The following is a 26,140-nucleotide window of genomic DNA, read 5'->3' as shown; positions in this document are numbered from 1 at the left end:
ATTTCCTATGGCATTTTTCTGTTTCTCTCTTTCTCATCACTACCAAATTTCACCAAAAATGCCATACTTTACTAGTTCTTCACATAGTCTAAGTATGTATATTTTTTGGCAACATGAATGATCCCGTGCCTTGATGGCATTCCCTGTGTTAGCGTAGGGATGAACTGAAAAGGGCAACTTCTCCAAATTAAAAGAGTAACAACTGTAACTGCTCAAGAAACTAATGTTATTGCAACTGTTACAGTCAGTTTTCTCCTGACTGTACTAGTTAATAAACTGCCTTCTGATCCCTTGATAGTACTCAGTTTAAGCAAAAAAAACCTGGACAAAAACAGGGAGCTCTTCCATAGAATCCATAAGCATTGCATGTCCATTCTGAACTTGTCAGAAACCAATTTATTAATAAATCAGCATGACTATACGAATAATCTGTCTTCATGGCCCCTATTGCCTCAAGGAATAGCACTTACCTGTGTGTTTTGATGTAGTCATCCTTTAAGGGAAAGAGCTGTTCCTCAACCTTGTCCCAGCGCTCCAGGCAGCTCCACAGCCAATCAGGGTTTACAACATGGAGATCCTTGCAGTCCTGAGCTTGCCTTACTTTTTCTGTGCCTATTACAGAATCAAAAATAACAGTGTTCCCACAAACACAAAATATAAACTAGTGTGTAGTTAAAACTAGAGAACATTTTGTCATCAATTGAAAAAAAAACAAACAACAAAAAAGCAACACTCCTCCCCAATGCAACAAAAGAAAACAATCACAGCTAATAAAAGTGAGAATCTAAATGAGATGCAGTACCTCAGACTCAAGCTAGGTGAAGGTAACTTTCTGAAGAATTGGCACCACAAAAGGAGCCCACTTAGTTTTAAACAGAAAATCTCTGCATCTTCTCTGCATGTTAGCCCAACAAGCAACAAGTGCACTCTTGTATAACGTCTCCTTCACTTATATTTGTTAGCAGTCCTAGAAGAAGCAGCTTTTCAATGCTGTTGAAGCCTGACTAACTTATCATATTAACTTTTTTACACATGGTCCCCTGTTCATATAACATGCTACTTCTTAACAAGCTGTCACCCACTCAACCTCCACATACCAGAAGTGGAGGCAAAGCAGCCAGAATTCCTTTGTACTGAAACAGGAACAAGGAATGTGAAGTTAAACATGGCAGGCTGACATGCCTGATGTGAAACCATCAACAGTGCAGCTTGCAAGTAGCAGGTGATCTCAAATTCTACCCTCTCGGGATACCAGAACAAGAGAGAAACTCAGTAAAGTTGCTATAAATCTGCCAAAAAGCACCAAAATCAGTGCTGTGGTTTAACCCCAGGCACTCGTTGACCCCTCCAAGCACCCCAGTGGGATGGGAAGGTGAATCAGGGAAAAAACCATTAACACTAGTGAGTTAGCAACAGCTAATGAAACAAAGTAAAATATAATAATACTAAAAATATAAGCCCTTGTCTGTTTTCACACATGTGGGAACAATGAAGCCTCCAGAAAGGAAAAAAAAAAAAAAAGTTTCAGAACAATTCTGACAAGGAAGCAAGAACAGTAAATTAATTTGATGTTTTCATCACAGTTCCCTGGAGTTTCATCTTCATGAGTGTGATTTAACAATCTGATTTTACTTGTTTCAGTTTAAATGAAAATCTTGTACCCATACTTCTCCACATAATTTGAAGATGAGATGAAGCAGCTAATCTCAAATATTTAATACCCTTTGTACAACCTGAACTACAATCAACTGGGGAAGACAGATGAACTGAAATGCACTTGAGGATTGACCTAACCAGCTGGTTAGACAGCTCAGTTTAACACATCTGTAAGATAAAAAGACTAAACAAACAGAAAGGGCAGAAGATAATTGTCCTTTATCAAACTGCTGGAAGCCTCTATTTCCCTACTCTTCATCCCCCCAACCCCAATGGCATACAGGAGCAGGGCTACATTTTTCTCTAGATACACATATGTTTTTTCTTGGATTTAGATTAACAGACAAAAAATGTTGTGTGCACAAATACATTTCTTCTCTCAGCTGTAAATGCAACCAATTGCACAGTTCGAGATGTAAGAACTAAACATATAAAGCTTTACTCCACACTAGTATCATTGGAAAAAAGAAAGTTAATTTAAAGTGAAAATAATTTTAGAACTGAAACAGCGCTAAACCTAGCACACCTTTGCCGTTCAAGAGGTTTTAACTGGCTAAAACATAAAACCCTAATAAGGGAGGGAGGTAAATGTACTCCCCGAAATCATACATGCCCTGATTTAAGAAATCTGTTTTCCCATTAATTACCACTTACAAAAGCAACTGAGAGAAATTTAATGCAACATGTTCTGGAAATAAGCCAGTTTACAGTGCCAGAAGGAGCTTTGACTGGAGGTATTATTAATATTTAATTAACCTCAATAGGAATTGTAGAAATACCTGCAGTCAGAAACAGTTATGTATAAAGCTGTAGTTAATTTATAAACATGGTATATTTGAGGAAATAAAGCAAAGGTTCTGAAAGAGAATCAGTTTAAGAGATCTGGGAAAAAAAAGATTGAAGGAGCTTAAGGCTTAGCTTGGACATTGCTTTCTTTTGAGAATAAAGGAGAAAAGGAACAAACCAGTAAGAAGACTGCTGTTACAAAGAGGATGCTAAAATCAGGTTCATAAGCATAGAGCAAAAAAAAGCAACAAGAGCAAGAAGTCTAGTAGAAGTTTAGGTACCTGATCCAGGTATTAGATACTGAATCAAATATCAGACACAACTAGCAATACTGTCCTGAACATAACAGCTCTGGAGCTGACTCAATACCACACACAACAGCACTGGTTTCACCAGTGAGCACACACAACAGTTAATCAGAGCTGGTGATGCTGTTGGATAGATGGGACTATGCTGCTCCTTTTGGACTTCATCAGGGAAACAGTGACAAAACTGTAAAATTTCACCTTCACCTCATGTTAAATCTGTGAAGTTACATGAGGAGATGGGCTTCTCCAACTGTTTTTCACACTCATGTTTCTGCACTGATATCAGGTGTTTCATCTTGCTACTCCTTCCTCCCCACCCTCACACTGTGCATTCACACATATGTGATTGGTTTCATGCTGGATGTATACTGAGGAGCTATGTAAATTCTTCTAGCTGACAGGATTGTGACAGAAAACTTAAACATGAAAGCCAAAATAGCACAATTTTGTATGAAATTGCTACTGAAACTAGATGGCCTTTAAGGTCCCTAACAACCTACATGTTCTAAGATTCTGTGAAAGCTGGTAACGCAGACTTGTGTGTAACCAAACCCACCTCCCAAGAGTCAAAAGTCTTACCTTTCTCACCTCCATGACATCAAGGTTTTCTGCCTCCTACCCCTTTCTAAAGTGCAGCAGCCTATTGCACGCTCCAGCATACTGAAAACTGCATGAGAGAACACAACTGTGTCCTCTTGGGGAGGCCTTCCTATTTCTAGCTGACATCTTCACAAATGAAGATTTCACATGTATAATGTACTTAAAGCAACATTTGGTGAAACACCAAATTGAACTGGGAGGAGAAATAGCACTATGATAATGTTTGCTGTCTCTTCTCCCCAGTTTAACTTCTTTTTGAATTATGCTTGTTAAGACAAAACAGCAAAAATATTTTAATCCATCCAAGCAACAGTACTTCTGTCACAGCTAAAAACATCCGAATTACTCAGCTAAGCTGAAAATCACTTAGAGAAAAACTGATTTTCCAGACCACCTTTTTTGCATTATTGCCATCTAATCACCTTTCCCTACTTCAAATTCTAAAGTTGTTCCAAAAAGTTTAAAAGGTAGAGAAGGTTTTCCACATGAAGAAACCGGGGCCAAATTCATCACATCTACTCTGATGGATACAGTCTGAAGCAGACAGTATCAGAAAATGTTATTTTCAAAGCTGGGGAAGGTGCTCATCGATTCTGCTTCTGAACTTGCTGAAAACAGTGATCAGCCAACTGTGGCCTCTGATTCAATCTCACCCATGAGGAACTCTGCAAGTGCTCAAGGCTGTGCCAGGACTAATCAAAGCACATGATGGGGAGAAATCACCATCAGCGCTTGCAGAACTCTCTCCTGATTCCTCACTCCAAAATCAACATATCCTTATTGCAGTTTGCAACCAGACATTACTCGGGAAATATGACCACTAAAAGTTTCTTTCTCTTCAGATAATCTTTATATACAGATCTTGATCAAATCCTGAAGCTCTTCTACAAAAACACCAACCTGAAACAAGTGACAGATGTGCTGCTCTGAAGCTATGCCTAAAGTTCAGATTTAACTCTGCACTGTGCTTTACCAACAAAAGCAACAGGCTTACCTGCTCAGTGGCCAAGTTTAGAGCAATGCTTAACCCATTTTTTTTAAAAAAGACTCAGCCCTTGAACATACTTTTCAGGGAAAAAGCTCTGTTGACACACCACAGGCATAGGAAATGGCATGGACTCAAGTATATTTTGAAAAATAAAAGAAAAATCTGGGGCCTAAATGGATGTATTTCCATTCCTAACACACTACAATAATTTTTGAGAGATCTGAATAGCTCTATCTGCTCCACCAGCAAAAACTCAATACAAGAATCAACTACAGTGTCTTTCATCTGTTCAGGAAGGAACATAAGATTTATGAAACAGTGTGATAACTGCTTAGCCAAGTGTGTACACAGCTATAAAAACTCATAGTGCAGTTTACTGATGCTTAAAGCAAACAGCAGATGTTTCAAAAACTGAAACAAGATTTATGTAGCCCATGGACAAGCGGAAAGGACTATAGGATAGCCTTTTCTCAGTCACTCAGATTTATGAAAGCTGATTAGATGATGCAAAGATCCAGTATTTTACAGTAATTCAGTAATACAGCAGACAGTATTTTCTGCCCTATATAATGAAAAAAGTCCTACTTTTTTTCAAGAACAAGGATTTATTTAATTTCAGAATTCAGAGTACCTGTGTCTACAGGGAAACAGCCTATCTGCAGAGAAAGAGAATAGTATATATAAAGAATAAAAGAAATTTAAATTATTTACTCTAACATGTTGGGAAGAATGCTGTAAAAACAACCTAAAATGTTTCTCAGTAGCTGCTCATGTCAGTGCACCAAGCTATGATGAAGTCACTTTGCAGGGGAAACCCCATCACTACCACACCTAAGGGGTAACTCTTGTTTCACACTGACTTCTTCCCTTTTACTTCCTCTGCCAAATTCTTCCTTTGACTTCAAAAAGATAAAGCTAATAGGATTTACCCCCAAGCACTGCTGCAGATCAAGTATGTGGCTTTCCTTACATCTCAGCTAGTGCAAAGTAAACATACACATTCAGCTGCTTGTCAGAGTCCCAAGTCTGCCGCTGTTAATGGTGTCACCCAGAAAGACTTTGAACTAAAAGGTGCTTTAGAATCACTTTTCACAAACACATTAAAAAAAGAAAAAATAAGATAAAAGTACAGATAACAATGTTGCCTGGTCTCATGTCACTGACTTCTGAATAAAACTCAAGAAGGGACATGCTTTTGTTCCCCCTTTTCACCAGCAATTAGACATCAAGCAGTGCTTCAGATTTTTGCCATGGGAGCCAAAGATACAATGTTTGTATGGCTTATTGTCAGGAGGAAGCTTGTAAAAATTTCCTCTCTAACCATAAAGAATCACTATGAAAATCACATTGACAGATGAATTAGCACAAATGCAGCTGTGACAGGACAAAATTTATATCCTTAAAATCTCTGATTAAGAAGTTTCCTTCATGAAATTGGAACAATGCAGCACAACTATTCCCACCTTCCAGAGGCGAGAATAATAGCCTCAAGTTGAAAAAAACCCAAAACCCCATCACAAAAAACAGAACCAGTCAATCCAAGGATCTTACAAAGGGTTATTGAAGAATACAGTTTTATTCACTCTAAATCCTTCTATTTCATTGTCATTGTTACAGAAATAATTATTAAGTGATGATGAAAAATGACAATGGCATTGCCCATTAGGCAGAAATGACTTCCAATTTACCTCATCTAGAATTAGCGCAATATGCAATTTAATATAAAAACAAAATAGTTTTTCATATTCAGATGTACTTTAGTATGATTCACTAAGAATGTGGAAGTGGCAAATAATTTACTTATAAAAATAGAACATAAGGATGCATAGATGCATTTACATAAACACAGAACCCTCAAATGGGACATTCCAAAAAACCCAAATAAAAACTCAACTGCTTCTCATTATCACATGATGTGTACCTTAATGTGCTCTTCAACACTTTTCACTCTAGAGAAATATATGTATTTTTAGGTCTCATTTATATTTACCCTATCAATTTTACCCCATCACACAATTTATATTCAGAAGTCATCTAGTTTAAGACAAACAAAGCAACTTCGAAATGAAGCATTTTAAGTTTTGAAATTGGAAAAACATTTCTTATATTGATGGCTATTATGTCTCCAATGAAGTATGATGAACTTGCATAATTTCTTGCTGAAATAAGTATTACTATTTATGAAGTTTTTAACAGCTGTTCAGCAATTGTGGTAAAACAATGGAGTCCCCAAGTGATGCACCCATTGATTTCAAAACTTCACATTCACTGCTGCAATTATCACATATTCACAACCCAGAATCCCAGCTAATTTCAATGCATCTAATTCCATCTCCTGAGCTTTAGGTTGTTTTTACTACTAAAATGTCTATCTCCATTTATATCATATGCTTTTACAACTTAAAGGCCTCTCAATACACACACTTTTGAGGAAAGTACCCTCTCTTTAAAATGCAAGCCAGTGAAACCAAGCTGCTTCTGATGTACTAAAACTCCACATGAACAGCAGCCAAAAAAGAAAATATCCAGTAGGTGGCAGATAATGTATTTCTTTGTTTATGACATGAACATGCATGTATGTTTATGACATGCTTTGGCATGTTCTAAAAGTACCTGTAAGTTTCAGATAATTTAAAACATGCAGTTTTTACTTTTGGATTTCATGGGTTTGACTATCAGGTATTTAGATTCCATGTAATTTCCAAAAGTCAGCAATGAGGGAACCAACCTTCAGGGCGCACCGAAAAAAAAAGTGTGCTAGAAGCCAGAGCTGCTGACTGGTATCTCCTCTATGGCAGCTACCAATGGTACATTCCTATCCATTTGCTATGAAAATTTCCTATCCACAGCTATGAAAAAACAGGCAGCTTTGTCAAACACAACCTAGAAGTTATGCAAAACTCTCTTACATTTCTTTTTGACAAAACACTACAGGCTAAGCACAGTGCAGCAGCAGGATATTAGCAGTCTCTTAAAATAATTTGTTTGAATTCCATACCAAGTGAAATTGAACCACGAGAGGTGAATCTGAAAAACTGAGAAAGAGAGGACTGCTATACCTTTATAGCAAGACAACCTTAAACTTTTCTTTGACACAAATATTAAAAATTTATATTCAACAACTTTGAGTCTTTGACTATTAGTATCACCAATTCTTAACAAAAAACTGAGACATGACACATTACATCAGAGGATATTTAGTGGGTTCTAATTTTAACAATTAAAAGTCACATTTGAGCAAAAATAAGAGAACAATCCTTTTAAAAAGGCTGCTAAATTTTTTTAGGAAGAATCTTTCCTTTGATTTCAGTTCTAATCTCAGCTACATTAAAGTCTGTAGATTATATAAAAGAGCTCAATGCATGAACTCTAACAGACTAAAAGCTGCTCAAATACCTACCTGTCCTTGCAGCAATAAGATGTGTTGCCTTATCAGGATCATCAGCACCCAGTACGAGATTCTTCACAATTTTAGCTCCAAGTGCTGTGGCATGATAGTGTTCCCGTGTCTTTTCAATAGGGAAGTTTGTTGGGTAAAGTCCACTAAATATTATGGTTACATCTGCCAAGACTTTACTTTTTAGTTCTGGTACTATTTTTCTGATGTCTGGAATTTCTTCAATCTCTTTTTTCAGGTATTTATCATACTTTGTGTAATAATCAGTGTGAACTCGCACAAGTATCTCCTCGAGGTATATTAAATGGTCATCGTCATCTGTATCATCGTCCTCCTCTTCTTCCTCCATGCTCTGGTCTAAGGACTCACCCATTGTAATTCCAGACTGTTCACTAATCTGAGATTCTGTTTCAGCTTCTTTCTTGTCTCCAGACCCATTTCCTAAATCACAAAGGCTTTCCTGTTCACTTTCCTCTTGTGCTTCAAGATCAATTTTGTCCTGAATATTTTCACTAGGTAAAGACTGTGTGTTTTCAGAATGGTTCACCAGACCATCCTTTTCCGCACTCGCATCAGTGCAACTCTCCTGCTGCAAATTTTCATCCTGTGGAGGTTGTTCAGATTTCTTCCAACTTCTCTTTTCCTCATTCTCACTATCTGATACAGAAGTGGATGACTTTTTGGTATCCAATCCATCATCACTTTCACTGTCACTAGACAGTTCAAAGTCCAAGTCATTTGTCTTCTCTTGGGTTTGCTGCTTCTCTGTAACTGTTGTATCAACTTGTTCTGAAAAAATCTGAGCATCTTTTGTATTCGCCAAATCATCAGTGACCTCACTGTCCATTTTGTGACTATCATTTAAGGAGTTTTGGGCATTAACTTCATCATGAGAGTTCACATCCCCATCAGATGTTTCACTCCTTACAGAAGTACTCCCATTTGCAGTGCAAGTGTCCTTTGCAGTTTTCTTGAGACCGTTACTGTGCTCTTCTACACAAATAACATTCTTTATTTCTTCAACATCTTTTGCTGAAATCACTGTCGAATCCAATGCCTCAGATTTTGTAGAGTTGTTTGCTAAGACATGGACAAGAAAGAAAACATACACATATTTTCCCTTTTTTGTCTTTTTTTGATATTAACCAAGATTTTATTTTCATTTACCTTAAACACTGAATTTACACATGGACTTAGATTTCATTATGCTTAGAAGTGATCACTAGGCTTTTGAAAGTTATTAAAATTCTCTAGGTGTCAATGATTGCTAGAAAGGACTGTCAAACCTAACAAACATTACTTTTGTAAGGAAGTTGTAAAGAAAAAAAAATAAGCTGCTTATATATCACAGGTCATAAGTAATTATTTGTTAACTCTGCAAGCATTGAAAGATTTATCTTGTAGTGTAAGTTTTATGATTACAACTTAGAGCAATGAAAATAAACGAATGGGGGTACACCGGCAGAATTTGCTTCATAAAGTCCTAATCCAGAACTACAGTATAAGAACTTTATAAATAAACAGCTATATCTTTCATGTTACCTAATTTTCACAACAAAATAACTCAATTTTAGTCCTTGAAAAGATACATGTATTTTACAACACAAATATGCCATTCAAGCTCAATTTAAGACTACTGGAATGCAAGTAAAAGGGTAATGCTCAAAAGCAGCAAAATAGTTTTAGGATGTGTCTGCAGAAGTAGAGATGCAATTAAACAAACCACAGACTTCCAAAACTTTGCACACAAACATTCACTGGAACGCTGTGTGAAATCATGCTACTTTGTCTCCCTTTTGTGTGCATGCTCCTGCACAGCAAGTAACAACAGGAGTCAAGTGTAGTGGTCCCACATCACAGTGGCCCACAGTGGCCCGATTCAGGTTGATTATACTATTTCTGTTGTTGTATTGGTCACTTCTATTTCAACAAGGGAAAGAGAGAAATGTCACAAGTATTAAATTAAAAAAAATACAAACCCCTGGCTAAACAGGAAAAAACCTGACAATTCTTTCTTATGACATTGTGTTTCAAATACATTTTTCCCCCAAATAATTCCCAATCTAGTAATGCGTACTTTCTAAATTCATTGTGTGTTCACTGCTGAGCCTGCTGAACATAAGGTTCTTGTGTCAAATGCCAGAACACCATGTTCACTAGGTGGTAAAAATTCACACTAATTGTATTAGCACAATTCAGACTGGGAAGCAAGCTGATTTCAACATAAATTTCCAGCAGTGTGTTGAGGACAGAGTTTATTACCTATTCCTCCAAGTCCCAAGGGCAAGGAAGGGGACTGAAGAGGTGAAACCTATAGAGAAGAAAAGTCAGCATGCTGTACATGGGGGTGTGATGGAGAAACTGTCCCCATCTACATATTCTTGAACAGTTTGGTGCATTGTCAAGTCAGCTCTGAGCCACAACATTTATTACTCCTTCACTTCTGCTCTGGTTGAAAGGAACTCTCACAGTAAAAACAGTCTAGTTTTACCAAGCTACTCACATTTGTGCTGTCAACTTCAATAATCTGAGATTGCCCGTCTGAGCACCATTGCAATATTACTAAGACCATCTCAGTGACTTACATCAGCCATGTTTGAAAAGTGAACAAAGTTATAAACACAGTTTAAAAACAATCTATCACCTTTCTTCTTCATTTGCATTTCTCTTGATCCAGGAGGTGCATTAATATCTCCTATCCCCTGAAAGTATACATATTTCTTCACAGTTATCAAATTGGGTGCAAACTTCCAAACATCCTCTCTATCATCAATGATGCAAACCATGGAATCTCCACAAGGAAAGAGATCTCTAAGAGACAAAATAGGTGATAAATTAAGCTAGTTTTAGAAATTTATATAGTAATGAAAGCAATTTCTATTGATGCTCTGGTTTATTAAGAACATGTCTGCAGAACATGGAACTTACAAAAGAAACTTACAAAAAGTCAGCAATATTAAAATTATGGAATTTAAAATACAAGCTTTGAACAAATTACAGTTAGTGGAAAAAAAGGAAACAGCTGTTTTGAAATCTGCAGCCCAAAGGCTAAAGGTAGAAAACAAGAAATCTCTGCGAGAACAAACAATTACAACATTTCATTCTAGTTTTCACTGGTTTTTGTCAACCAACAGCCCAAAGTCAACTTCCACAAGGTAAATACACTACCTATATATAGATAGGTAAAAGACAGAAGAAGAGTTTTTAAAGAGTAAATTCATTCAGTCCAAGATAAAGGAAATAGAAGTACTGACATCACCCATCACCTAGGAGGAAGAGTACTTAAGAAGCACATTAAAAAAAAAAAAAAGAGCAAGAAAAGAAAAAAGCTTCTCATTTGCTACAGTCAGGTGTGGAGGGGGAGTAACTTTTAGTATTTCATAAAGTTGCATTAAACATATCTGTCTCAGAAAAAATCTTGGGTTTATGCTCTGAAAAAGATCAGAATGTGAATTTAGACTAGAATATGAATTCAAGGCTCTAGATGACCTAATTTCAAGAAACACTAGGAACAGAAGGTGCTTTTAGCACATTTGAAAGCCAGAATACTAGGTATTCAATTACGAATTAAACTCTGAGAATTTTGGTTTAATTAAAAAATCCCCACAATATAAAAGTCTATATACAAGATCACAAGATAAAGTGAAAATATGGTTGTTATTACAAGAATAAGAAGTGAAAAACATGATGCCATGGCATCACACTTACTGCTCTGCTACCACAGAACCCCTTAAGTAGAAGGAATGCTGCAATGCCCAACACACCAGTTTTACTGAGATGGTGTTGATATTTAAGAGGCACACAAAGAAGGAAATAAACACATTAAGTGCAGAGGGAGTAATTTTTATTTTATTTAGCGTCTTCTCCTCTGCTGTTCTGTTTTGTATAATGCCTAAAACCCATATACATACCTAAGATTCCCAGTTTTAGAAAATGGATCGATACATTCATCCCTTGACAATATCCGATGGGAAAAAAGCTTCTTTTCAGGGTCCAAAAATCCTTTTGGAAGAAGAAATTAAAAAGTTATGTTCAAGATGTTTGTTCCTTGCTTATGTTTTATATACTTCTGCTACTTTAATTCGTGCAACAGCAGTTTAACAGACAATTTTAAGGCATGAGATAAGATGGGAGAAACAGTGGATCAAGTATTTGTAGCTAATTCAGTGAGATTAATTTAAAAATTCCATCTAATTTTCTTTCAAGATGGCAACAAAACTGAATTTGTGACAGCCAAATTATTAAGGCTGAAAGAGATACAGCAGGTGACAGATACATGATTTTTGCAACTTACATTTATCTCTCTATAGTTGGGACTTTAAAGCTAAATGCTCTCCTTAGCTCATTATGCCTAGGGACTGCAGAGAAGTCTCACAAGAGTCGGCAATGTGCTGCAATATTTAAGCACAGTAGGAAGTTAAGGAACAGTTCCAGCCGGAGCTCTTGCATTTGTAGGTTTTAAGTTGTACCTCTAACAACTACTTCAATACTTTACACACAATGAATATATCCTGGGACTTCTAGAAATACTGAGGCCCAGTAGAAGTAACGGTTCTGACTGTGCTCTTTCAAACAAACAAACAAATAAACAAAACCCCCAAAACCAAAACAGAAGCTGTGCCAGCTGATCTTAAAGCAATATAAAGTGCTATTTAGGAAAATGATGACTTGGGTGTACAAACACACATGCACATGCTTCTGAACCTAGTCTCCAATAATGAAGTTTACCTTCATGAACAGATCACAGCCATATTAGTTGCTTAGAAAGAAACTGGCATACTACATGCTAACCTGTATTTTTTGTTGTACTGAATTTGTACTGAAGTTAGTATCAACTTCTCATTATTCTTATGAATAATACAAAGCAGTCAATACTTACTTGGGAACCATCTTTTCAAGTTTTACTGCCTTTTACTTTAAATGATGGCCATATTATAATCAGAAACAGAATCCAAAATGACTACAAACTCCATGGAACAAGTTTAATTTTCTTTCAAGGAGCTCACACTTGCACAGAACTTATGTTCAAGTCCTTTTAACAGTCCAGCTCCCAAGAGTACCTTAAGGTGGGAAAACAAAGCTTTAAAAAAACTAAAAAAATCAGTCATCACTTCTGAAAGTTGATCCTGCATGTAATTAATACTGATGTGTAATTGGAATAACTTAAAACCCATAAAAGCAAGAAAATTCTGAGTTAAGGACAGAGGTTCAACCTTAACTCACCCGACTATGCTTAAGAATTGCTGCAAACTCGTAGAATCATCCCCTGTAGTGAGACCCTTGCAGTACCTAGGCATAATGAATTGAGAGAATTAGCTACACAGATTTATTGCTGTACACACAGATACTTTGCCAAACTACAAAAGCTGTCATACAAGTTGCTGTTCTCCCCAACAAAATTCTCTTCTGCTAACTGTCTGAATACACAGGAACTCTCTACATTGAATTAGACAGAAGCGTACTGATTACATGGCAAAACTTCACTGAGGCACTCAGTTGCAATGTTGCCGAGCTGACCCTATAAGAAAAATGAAGTTGAACTAAAAAAAGTCCAAATGCAGAAAGCCTGGCTGCCAGGGATTACAGATAAGGTAGCATTCCAAAGCTTCACAGTAATGAATGAATTTGCTAAACTAAAAATACACTGAGGACACAGCTCATCAAAAAATCCATCTGCAAAGATACAAGCCCACCTTAGGAGAATCTGAAGCTAAGCTACCTGAGTAACAGCACAGAAAACAGCACTGCTCTCTTTTTAGAAAATTCTTTCCAGGTCAAACTGTTTGGTTTCTTTTAGATGTTCCCTAGTCAACTAAATCAATATAACAAACAATTTGACATTTTCACATCTCAGGGAAAAGGTGGGTAACATTTCATTCATCATACACCATCTGTTTTCTTTAACACACCAGGCATCCACCAAAGCCACTCTCTCACTCTTCTCTGCTGCTGGACAGGGGACAGAAAATATTATGAAGAAAATATTATGAATATTATGGGTTGAGATAGCGACCAAGAGACTGGGACAAACTGAGCTGACAAATTGAGCTCCCACTTAGTCTCACAAATTAGGCACTGTGCTAGGTATGCCCCTAAGTTTCTTGAACAAACTGAAGACATCATTATTATCCTTCACCATATTATGAAGGACTATCCAGCAGACTCACCTAGCAGTTGTTTCCCATTATCTCAGACTGGCTCTTTGCACACAGACTTACCAAACTGTATTGCCTGCTCCTACATAGACTCTCTTAAAAAAGAAAAGTCGTAAATAAGTAAAAACTAAGTTAAAATCATCAGAAGATACAATGCTGAAAAATTAACTCATTCTGGGGATGTCTCAAATGTTAAAGAAAGAATGAGTTAAACAGCAGTTCCCAGGAGAAGTTATGTAACAGTTGGAACCAACATTAATTTGAGTGAGTTGTTTTATGAATAAAACTAAAACTGAATTTCTGAAGAATCAGGTTACCTTCAGTTCTACTTGAGATTCTACTTTACAACCCAGAAAGAGCTGTTGACCCAATCTTCTAAAAGTTGGAACAACTTCAGACACTGGTGATTATACACACACACTGTACACGTTCTGTAATATACTTGCTGTAACAAACCATATATATGCATGCTCTCAACTTGGTCCTACTTTCTAAATTTCATTGTAAATCTGGAGTGATTTCACATTGCTTTACTATTGCTTAATAGCTTCTGAATTCAAAATTCTCTGTAGCACTTTACAACTAGCTTTTAAGCTAGCATCGGCTTTAAATATACCAAACTTCTCTTATAGAGAGCAGAAAAAGAAATTAAGCAACAATTGCTGAAAAAAATTATTTAGTAGAGAAATACTCCAGGGAGCTCTAGATGATAAAATCCAAATCTCATCTTCATAAACATACTACCAGATATCACTTTGTAAACATGTCAAACTAAAAAAGAGTTTAGGATAAATTATTTCAGCAGATATAAATGGTGTTTACAAACATCAGCTAATCCCACTTAACAGATGGCAAGAGTCAGCTGAGATGAGAGAAAAGAACTGACAAGACGTCATCTCTTTTCAAAAGCCTTCTAGGACATGAAAGGAGCAGCTCAGAGTTCAGAATTCACAAAGATATATTCCTATATATCTATATATATGTCTACCGAGGACCTAAGCAAACAACCTTTTTCTCATAAAAAAGATCCCCAACATTTATTACAAGTTCTTTCTTTATGTAACATAGGAATAACAATAAAGTATCAAACTGACAGCTCTGTGAGAAACCTTTTAACCAATACTGCCATCAAGTGTTCTCTATATGCATCAGCTATGTATTTTTCTAGAACTGCATCTTGGCTGCACGGGTGGACCAAAGGCTGTACCCTGTGTTTGTCCACAGATTTCAGCTGAAACGATCTCCAGCACTGCACAAATAACCCACCTGCAGTTTGAATGATTCTGATGAGGTTAAAAAGCTTCAGGCAGAAATCCTGAAGTCTGCAGGTGACAGGAAGCAGCAATACCCTAATTTGCTAATTTGGTGGCTATTCCTACTATGGAATAAGTGGGGTAGTTTGAGTATGACGACCTCAGTGTCAGCCTGTGGCAGCACAGGGATTGCAGGGTAATCCACACTAGGGCTCAGAGACTAAAATGGGCAGAGGACCAAATCACACATTGAGAGAAGACAGGGAAAGCAGTCAGACATTGTGACTTTACCTCTGCAACTTCTCCCTGGTTCTGAAGGCCATTTAGCATAAAGCTTCTGACCTTGGGCCACATCAAGGCACACAGATCCAGGTGTGGAAGACTGCCTTCTCAGTTTCTGACTACCATGTATTTAAACCTAGTGCTTAAGAAAACTATTCTTCTTTTGCCACAGAAGATAAAAATACATTCTAAGGACAGAAAGGTACAGAATTATTCATGCATTAGCAGTATACAACACTTAATCCAACAGCAAGACTGACAAAGCTTTAGGAATAGTCATCAAACTATGCTCAAAGACTGAGTGACATAGAAACATTCACTTGGACTGGCAGGACAGGACATGCCACAAACCTTTCAAGGAGTATTAGCTGGACACCACAAATAAGCATCACATTATGACTACAGAAATATTGTATGTTGTCATTCAGAAGTCTTTATAACTGTCATTACAAGCCTGTTCTACAGCATTTAACATGCACAAATAATTGTTTGATTATATATTTTTTCTAAAGTGTTTTAGAGCTAACTAGGATAGCTAGCTCTCAAACTATTTTGGAATCTCCCTTTCTTGCCAAGAAGTGGGATTTCTGGGACACTGTTGTTCAAAACACTCCAGGCAATATGACAAAAAAAAGCAAATGTGAAAGACAACTTAATAAAAAGCTAGAAGACATGGAACAGCATGATGGAACGTGGAACAGTTTGACAGAGTCATTATCTAAAGTACTGTTAATTATATTAACATATTGTCTTAGACCAACAGATTTGATGAAGGGAAGTTTGAGGGGAAAATGCTCTTCTGACAGGAAAGACTAAAATTGGCTTTTACCCCATCTTGATAGTTTAAACACATGGCGTCCATCTTAACATGATTCAGACCCATACACTTGCATAAACAGGGCAGATTTCTTTTTGCTTCTCAGAAAAAAGAAAACATTTCAACCAGTGACCCACACAATAGACTACTACTGTTATAATTCAAATACAAGTTTTCACTCAGTTGTGAATTTAAATTATTGAGAAAAATATGTGAAAATACTGCTATTTCTGTTCATGAAGTAAGTGTACCTCATCTCCATGGCACAAACAGAAATGCTGTAAATTGATTTATAGCAGCAGAACTTTCTTTGGTGAAAGGAAACCATATGGGGGGTGGCATTCCCCACATGACGAGATGGTGTCACGTTGTTGGAATTTTATGGAACAGTCACATTAGATTTGTAAGAGAAGTGAAGTTGCAGGTTATTGTTAGGGTCCATCAACAGAGCAAAGCACATCTGATGGGGAAAAAAAGGATTATTTCCAAAATTACAGGCCATAGAGGCACTGCCTTGTAAACAAGCTAAGAATTCTGCTTACAGGACTGTTCAGGAGGTGTCTTTGCACAAAACAAAGAACAAATACTTGAAAACAACTGCATAAAGAAAATTAATCATATGAGTACGAAGGCAGGGTAGTTAAATACTGTTAAATGTAACATACTACTCACCTGCAATTGTATGTGCATACAGTCTGCTGCCAAAAGTAAAAACATGTAATTCATAGAGCTTGGCAATTTTTTCCAGGAACTCCTTGCAATGAGGACGCAAACGTGTGTGCAACATAGGCTCACCTCGACCTAACTGGAAATGAAATATTCCCTAGAAGAAAAACCATGTTGAACATTATCAAAATAGCAAACAAAAATACCAGCATTGCAGAGCTATCCTCTTTCCTCACTTCAAATTTATTTGGTCCTACTAAATCAAAGCAAGTTTTGGCCACAAGATAATGTGGATAAATAAAATCCAAAGCATATTTTTACTCTATGCCAGGCTGTCCAACAATAAGGCTTTCAAATGCAGGAAGCTGTACTGTTGAGAAATTTATGATGCAGGTGGCTTTCATTCAAATCTTTACTTATGGCAAACCAATCTGATAAATTTCTCAACCTGCTTATTTCAGAGAAGCTCAGGATCTCACTACAATCAATACCTCCCAATAAACTTCTGACAGACTTATTTCAGTATGCACTGAGCTCAGAAAAAGTATTTTCTTCATCCAAGAAAGTCTGTCTACAGAAACATAGCATCAGAGAGCAAACCAGGAAGGAAGCTTGCAGATAAAGATCCCAGTTAAAAACCTCAAAGTATTTTTTGAATTATTTTTCTTCAAACAATGAATTCAGACTGATAGAGGCATAGCCTTTCAGACACACAGGATTTTTTAATCCTTAAGGTGAATATTCATGGTCCCCTTTCCTGTTAAATGCAACGTACACTTCTAGCTTGCTTTTTCCCAGCAATTGTGAACATATGCCAAGCCTACTGGACATCCAAGAATGGCAAGAGGAAAGAAAAAAACTAAGTGATCATAGTTTGCATGATATTGATGTTTGAGTTTGCATCCTCTTGTTCCAGACACTGTACACATTTCAACATGTTTCTTGTTTTAGAAGCTTCCAAAATTAGAAATGTTACAAGCCAGTACTCCTTGTCAGTTCAGTAACAACTACGAAGAAATTAAACCACAACACAGAACCTCTCCCCTCCAAATCTTTTAAAAAAAGATTTTTTTTAAAAAAGATTTTAAAAAAATCCCTACACATACTTATGGAATGACATGGAAACACACAGGATTGCTCAAAAAGGGACTCTGAACAGTAATTCACTGTATCTGCCTCAGACATGGAGGGAAAATAGTCTCATTACTGAGAACTCAGCTTGTGAATTGCAGAGGAAGAAAAGCAGAGATTAAAAAAAGCTACCTGAAAACATCTCTCAAAATGATTAGAAAGGAAAAGTGCAGGAAAGCATGAATGGAAGAAAGAAATGTCAATCTGAATGTAGAGAAAAAGGAACATATTACAGAAGGCTTGTTTCTCATTTTCTTTTATCCTTCAACTACAATTTTACCTAACCACAGAATGTTCTTTTAAAGAATCATCATTTAAATATTGTTAGAAACATCCCTGTTGTTACATTGGAACGAAAGGTAACCCCAAATACCTTATTGGACATTTGCTGGCAGTGCTGTTCTGTAGTATGGATCAATGTCTGGTCCAAATCTACCATGAGCACCAGTTTTCTATTTCGATGTAGTCGCTGTTGATCTTCTCTTCCCAGCTGCTCAGCTTGCTGTAACAGAAATATTCACTGATAAGCTTAGCTTCATAGAAATAAATTAGATTTATTGTCTTTTGTGTACTTTACATGTGAGAAGCCCTGCTTCAAACTAACTGCACAAGAAATGATGTCTCAACATTAACTGTAGCAATGGCAACTGTGGAGCATTTTTTTTTTTACACGTAAAGAAAATGCTCTCAAAGTCTACTCTCAGATCTTTGTGACACTACTGTGACTCTTAAAATTCAAAAACTCAACACAAAACTTTCCAATGTAACAAATAAGTAACTGCTGATTTAATTTAAGACCCAGTCTCCTGACAGGAAACAGCAGTAGCTTTGAACACAAAGGAAAATTCATCAGGAGGTCTGAGAACTTTTGACTGCTATGTCCAGCAATTTTGCATCATAAAGTATAATATGCCAGAAAACCCCACATTAAGTACAGAACTGAAGCTGCTGGTGATAGAAATGATACCTGCAAACTTCAGATTACAGAATGTATGCATTCAGACCGAAATAGCTAAGATTATGCAGTGCCACATGGGCTCTAACATTAAGACCTTATAATCCAGTAAGTGAAGTTTACTCCTCCTGTGCGTATTTACAAACTTTCCAAGCACCATGTGAAGCTCTGTTGCTCTCTTGATTCACTTCTGATAGCAAGCACTTCTGTGTTACCCTCCAGACAACTGAACTTAAAAGTAAAGTTAGAGCATTATAAAGCAGAAAGGATCAAGTGCAAACTGCCCTTTGAAACACTCCTCTGTGATGGGGGCACCTCTAGCTGCTTACATCTTCACAATTCCCCTCACTGACCTTCTTTGAAGAACTATCAGAAAAAAACAACCAAGTAGCAACATAAAAAAGTAAAAGGAGATCAGGTTGATAAAGAAGAGAAACAGAATGTTCATCTTCAAAATAAAACATGCTCCTTCCCCCTACACCAACTGAGGGATAAAAAAGCATATTTTGGTAACTCAGATGTATATTTGAAATATTCATGAATTCAGAATACTTGAGTATTTGAAAAATAATGAAATAATTTTACCACACAGGTAAGTTGCAGCAAACTAGCTTCACTATATCAAATGGGTCAATTTCAAGGTGAAGGTCAAAGCTAGGTTTCAGACATTGAAGCTTTGAACAGATTTCAGCTAAAGGAACTTTTCACTAACTGTTCACTCTTAGTGACAAAAATGTTCAACTATTAGGTTTACAGGCTGCTGTCCAAGTGACATCTTTTCAGTATACTGCTCTAAAAAAACCCAGTATAAACCATGAGAAAAATCAATTTACACTGAGACAAACTTACAAAACCCCAGGGCTACTAATGTTTAACCCCAAACTCCCCTTCCAACGGAAGCCAAAAATCCTGTATCAAGTACATAGAACATTTACAAAACTACTGCAATTAAGTTTCTCAACTGTGGAGCTACTGTGAAAGGTGTGAACAAAGAGAAAGCATGATGGTACTTACCTCAGAGCTGACTTTCAGCTCTGGGACACTGTGAACCATCGATACAGTTGCTGTGGATAATGGCACACTCTGTTTTCCATTCTTGCTTCGTATCCTAATCACATAGGGGAAAAGAAGGATCACATGAGAGAATAATAGTTTAGTGAAATGTTAAAACACCCTAAAATATGTAGCCTCAAACTAATCACCACAAAAAAAATGGTTAAAAAGAGATATTTTAACTAACACACTCTTTCAAATTCTTGCTAATCCAAGTTGCTACACAAAATGGATAGAGGGCAAAGAAACTCACCAGAAAAAACCCTGCAAAAAGTCACTGTAGTAAGTTACACTTCAATACAATTATTTTGTGACACATGACACTAAGATGAAACACATCTATGTATTGATTTGCATCAAAAAACAAGCTATAAACTAGATATAATTACCAAACCACTCACATTTAAAACTACTCAGTTTCTTTTTTTTTTTTTTTTTTTCAATCCCTCAGCTTGTTTTACAAGCCAGAGTATGAAAAATATAAGCAAAGGATAGACAAAGTTACTCTCTGCACACAGAATTACTTACAGGTGACTGCTGCTTCAAAAATACCATACAAAAAAAAAATCTCCTTACATGCTCTTCCCATTGGCAGAAAACAGAGTGAGGAACTCTGTATGCTTGTGTCTATTTTTTCATGTGTATCATTATACACATAGTCTTACTGGCATATAGATGTATGTATATACAGGTATCAACACAGAATAGGTGTCACCCTTGTGTGCGTACACGTATGTGAGACTGTGTGTGTGTACACACGAGTACAAAATTGCTTGAAAACGGATCAAGTAACCCTGTATAAGATCCCTTTCACTACCTTACATCAATCAATTTATTGGGAATTCTGACATCCAACTGATGAGTCACCAATATTAAAAAATATTAGCATACAGATTTTGTCCTAGGTGACACACGCATATCTTTTAATTCTCCCATGTACCAGTCCTATCAAGGACAGGATTTGGTATCAGATCTACAACACGAGTTAAACCATATTTCACTTTGTGACAAGCAAACTGCTGAGGAACAAGTGTGCTGAGCTGAGTTGAGGCAGACACAATCATATACAGGTAACTTTTTCCCTGTACCACAGTGTATGGCAGCATTGATGTCCAGTAATAGAAGTATTTACTAGGTCTAAAGCTTACAAGTACGTTTTAGCATTTTACATCCTTTGCTTCAGAGATCAGAAAACTTAATCTATAACACTGAGTGGCATTTTAAATGAACCTTTAAAAATTATTAACCATTTTCAGACCATTAGTTGTATAACTACTAAGAATGCTGTACTTGATTTTCTCCAAGCAAGAAAAGCATCAATGTTTTTGACTTGTCTTCTGATGTAGGCTCAGCAGTCATAACACAGTATTTCAGATGTATAAGCCATTTTGTATAAAATGAAGACCCAGATATAAGATATAGTAAGAAGTATTAAGTGAAAAAGCCTCAACTTATTAGATACCTTGGACTTGTCTGTATTTCTTGTATGAAATGACAGCAGTAGAGCAATATTTAGATGTGACTATATTCAAACCTCAAATCAAGTATTCATTCAGGACAGACAAAGCCCTATTCATGATTATCCTAACTTTGCTAGGTTTGCCAAATAATACTTGTTTACAAAATATTAACATTTAACTTAAAATCAAAAGTTATATCCAAATATTAACCAGGCTACTTCTTGTGTAGCACTCTCAAAATTCAGTTCACTTGCACTGGTTTGTGGCATAATGTTCATAAAACAATTCTTAACAATGAGTATGTATTAAAATGAAACCGAGGTATTTCCAGCCAAATGAAATGAGTATGCGACATTAATCTATAAAATCCAGGCAACTATACAGCTTGTTTTGGAACAGCTGTTGAATTAGTAATTTGATATGCATAAGAAACATTCTCTTTACCAAGCAATGAGACACAGCAAAGGAGAAATACAATCATCTTTTGAATTTGCTTTCTCCTTCGCCTAAGGCCTAAATTCCTTTAGTTCCATGGCAGAATATTTCACAAGAAATTGAAAACAGTTAAGAAGCCTTAAATTGAAAGCACTGGAGACAAGCTAGCTCCCATTCAGACACAGTACAAATGAAGCAAGGTCATTTGAATGAGACTGCTATTACCTCTCAGCTACTTGCACTTGCACAGATTTACTCAGGTTTACTAAGCAAGCTGTTGCTGACACACCATGCAACTCTCAGTCTCAGTGGTGAGTACATGGAAAGCAAAGTGTGATGAGAATTTACCTCTCTACACATGCCTCTTATATTTTCTATCTAAGTTACCCTACATTACCTCCATGAATAAAGAGCATGCACAGTTCTTAAATCTTAAATGAGTGCAGATCTCAGAGCTAAAGCCTTCTCTTTACAATCTTTAGCAACCTGAAGGGCCTAAAAGAGACCTAGAGAAGAGCTATTTACAAAGATGAGTAGAGACAGGTCAAGGGGGAATAGCTTTAAACAAAAAGGGAAGGTTTAATCAGCTTTAAGAATGAAATTGTTTTCTGTGAGGGTGATGAGGCACAGGAACAGCTTGCCCAGAGAAGCTGTGGATGCTCCATCCCTGAAAGTGTTTAAGGCCAGACTGGATGGGATCCTGGGCAACTTTGTTGAGTGGAAGATATCCCTCCTCATGACAAGGGAATTGTAACTACATGACCCCCAAGACCCTTCCACCAGGCTCAGGATATTTTATGACTCTATTAGATGAGAGACGGAAGAGCTTGAATGCCTAATCAGAAGCAAGTAGAAGTTGGATAAAAGAGCTGACAGTACTTACTGAGTTAAATCCTGGCCACATTCTGCACACAAGCCTTTCATAACAACAGGATGGCTGCATCCTTCCAGTCTCACCAGGACAGTCCTGAAAAAGACATAGGCATTCCAATTACAGAAGGCAGATTACAGACACGTAGATTAGTAACTCACAGACTGAATGAATTCCAAGAATAAATTCTGGTGATAACTTGAGGGTCAGCCCCTTAAGATACATGCTTTTGTCACAACATGGTAAAAAAAGAAATCTAAATCTAAATTTTAGACTTTCTAAAACTTTAGAAGTCACTGAACTAAGAAACTGACTGAGTCAGTTTCTACCTACAGTTTAGCAAGGAAGTTTGATGAGAATGAGTATTGCTTGTCCAGAAACAGTTTACATTCACTTGGATACAACTCCCCATTAACACCCTACACTGAGCTACACAGTAATTAAAAACAAGTGGGGAAACCTGAACATTACAGAACAGTTCAGGTTTTCTTCTTTTAAAATCACTGAGTTCAATGGTTAACCTAACACAGCCAAGGCCATCACTAAACCATACCCCTAAGCACCACATCACCATGTCTTAAATTCATTCAGGGATGGTGTCTAGATCCCTTCCCTGGGCAGCCCATTCCATTGCTTGACAACACTTCCCGTGAAGAAATTTCTCCTCATATCCAGTATAAACCATCCCTAGCACAACTCGAGGTAATTTCCTCTCCTCCTATTGCCTGATACTTGGAAGAAGCAATTCTCACCTGGCTACAGCCTCCTTCTAGACAGTTGTAGAGAGTGCTAAGGTCCCCCCTGAACCTCCTTTTCTCCAGACTAAACACCCCCAGCTCCCTCAGCTGCTCCTCATCAGACATGTGCTCCAGAGTCTTCACCAGCTTCCTTCCCCTTCTGTGGACATGCTCAGGAAGTCAATGTCCTTTTTGTACTGTGAAGTCCAAAATTTAACCCAGTATTTGAGGTGTAGCCTCACCAGTGCCAAACACAGGGGCAGACAAGTTCTATACCAACTTCATCTTAGTTTATTATTTTCATGGCAGATCTCTATTGCTTCAATCTTCTCATAAAAATATTTTAATTTCTGATCTTTAAGTCTTGACTCACCACATCTTAAAATAAAGACATAGGAACTGATATTTTTTTCTTTCTTTTAAAGAGTGGCTAAACCAAACCAGAAATTAGAGCTGGAAACAGAAGTGTGACATTCACTATTCCAAACTCTTTAGAAGACAAACTCTACTTTTCAGCTGAATAGTCTAACTAAAGTATTCCTCATCCAGTTATCAAAATTCCAGGTCTTGAAAATATCATTATTTATTTTCTCTCAAACACTTCAGTCACACTAAGCAACTTGTTTTCTTCATTACAGATGGAGACATTTATCTTTCAGACTTTTTATTTTAAAAAAATTCTAGTAACTAGATACACTTCAGCCACTACAAAATTTCACCAACTCTCTGATAATGAACTACATCATCTCCCTATTTAAAAAAAAAAAAAAGTCAAGCAGCTAAAAAAAAAAAAAACCAACCAAAAAGCAAAAAACCAACATAACCCAAGCTCTTTCATAAACTGGCTGTAGTGTTTAAAGCATGGCTTCAAACCTGTACTGCAATAAGCAGACTGTACCATGAAGAAAATTCTGCATGCCCAAATATCTCGTTCATATATCTGACTACTAAGGGTTTGGGAATTCCAAGCAGAAACCCAGTTTCTAAATAATACTTGCAACTGCTTACTTGCAGTGTGACTCTTGTTCTTCAACAACCAGAAAAATGATGACACTACTAACAAAACTGCAGTTCATGCCTGCAATGAGGATTATTTTCCTCTCTGAGCAAAAACTGGATTCCAGTCAGGTTTGTTTCAAAATAAGTCTTCACAAGCCATCATACTACCAGTATTCCCATTTACAAAAGTTCATATCTATGCCCTTCCCACTGGCAGTCATTATCTGCTTGGAAATTACACCTCCTCTTCCTATGTAGGCATCTTACATCTCCTTTTTTTTAAACATGGTATTTATTTCACAGAAAACAAATTATCAGTCTTGGCTTTTTAAAAGAACTGTACAATATAAAGTATTTTAGTGGCCCTTCACTAGTGGCAATTCACTGTGTGATTGTTTCACGGATTTCACAGAATTTAGGTCTCCTCTCATCCCTCTATGTTTATGCATTATTTAATTTGACTCTCTCCCCACTCCCTTTGACAATATGCCTAACTTGCTATCTTTTACCTTGATTCACTGCTAAGCTCCTTTTTAGGCTAACAATGCACACTAATGACCATGTCAGAATTCTTCATTCTCACCATGTATTCAGTGTATGAATCAGAAATTACAGACACACCTTAAAGGTCAAAAACCCACCCCATGGTACAAGCTATAGAAATATGCTTAAAAGATTACAGTGACTGAGTTTATACCCCAGATTAATTGGTTTTCAATAGTTCAGAAGAAAAAAGCATTTCAATGACAGCTTAGAATCCACAGCATCTCCAAACATTCTCTACTTTGCAGTCAAGGTAACCTCACACTCCAGGTATGCAACAGGAGAAGCTGGCATAGTCCTGGGCTGAGATGTGATTCAAAAATGGACATGAAGGAGCAAAGATTTTTATAAGAAAGTTAGAGTTCTAAATCATTCATAGATGCTGTTCCTAAACAGCACCTCTGTACCTTATACCAAGCATGACTACTAAATAGCAGCTTTGCCCCTGCAAAATCTAAACATAACCAGAACTCCTGGCCATATTAGATGTGCTAGAGATAAAATAAAAAGTACGTGATACAAAGTCCTCCATCATACTGCTGTCTGTGATGCTTACCCCAAAGGACAGAGGAAGAACTCCAGAGCCCTGATAAACTTCTGAGCAACATACAACCAAAGTGTCAAGTTTCAATTACAACTTTCAGGATCTTAGGCAGACTTCTCCCAGGGAAATATCCCAAAAATACTTAGTGCTGCAGGAAGAAAGCCTGAACTCTACTAAGGCCTAGGCATATTTAAATTTTAGCACACATGTTTCAATTACTAAAAAAACCCAAACAAATAGACCTCAGTAAGAATGACTTTTTTTTGATTTCACACCTGGAAGCTCTCCTTTTACTGTTGAAGTGTGGGATTTTTCAAAATGTAATGGCCAAGATCAAAGCAAATTATCAGACAAAAGTGAGCTGAATCAAAGTGTGCATGTCTGGTTTTAAATGGCTGCATATACCAAATACAGGTTCAGGCTTCTGCCTGTTCTCTTCTCTGCATCATAAGTGAAACCCACTTAGAAGAACAGAGCCTTTGCCGACTCCATTTCTACAAAGAA

General features: G+C 36.9%; 1 protein-coding gene across 4 annotated transcripts in view; it reads right to left on the bottom strand.

Annotated features, from left to right (window-relative positions):
* The window catches only part of CTDP1 (CTD phosphatase 1), a 107,267-nt gene that overhangs the window by 64,375 nt on the left and 16,752 nt on the right, over nt 1–26,140 (bottom strand). For all 4 annotated transcript variants that reach the window (XM_086843056.1, XM_086843066.1, XM_086843076.1 and 1 more), the window contains exons 2-9: nt 22,826–22,909; nt 20,009–20,102; nt 18,413–18,541; nt 16,915–17,065; nt 11,647–11,737; nt 10,380–10,546; nt 7,739–8,815; nt 471–612 (exon numbers count right to left, since the gene is read on the bottom strand). In XM_086843056.1, the coding sequence (XP_086699182.1) occupies nt 471–612; nt 7,739–8,815; nt 10,380–10,546; nt 11,647–11,737; nt 16,915–17,065; nt 18,413–18,541; nt 20,009–20,102; nt 22,826–22,909 (1,935 nt within the window). The remainder of the gene's footprint in view (nt 1–470; nt 613–7,738; nt 8,816–10,379; nt 10,547–11,646; nt 11,738–16,914; nt 17,066–18,412; nt 18,542–20,008; nt 20,103–22,825; nt 22,910–26,140) is intronic.

Source organism: Cyanistes caeruleus, chromosome 1, assembly GCF_971803275.1.
Source record: "Cyanistes caeruleus chromosome 1, bCyaCae1.hap1.1, whole genome shotgun sequence".
Lineage (NCBI taxonomy): Eukaryota > Metazoa > Chordata > Aves > Passeriformes > Paridae > Cyanistes > Cyanistes caeruleus.
This window is presented reverse-complemented; position numbering and strand designations above follow the sequence as displayed.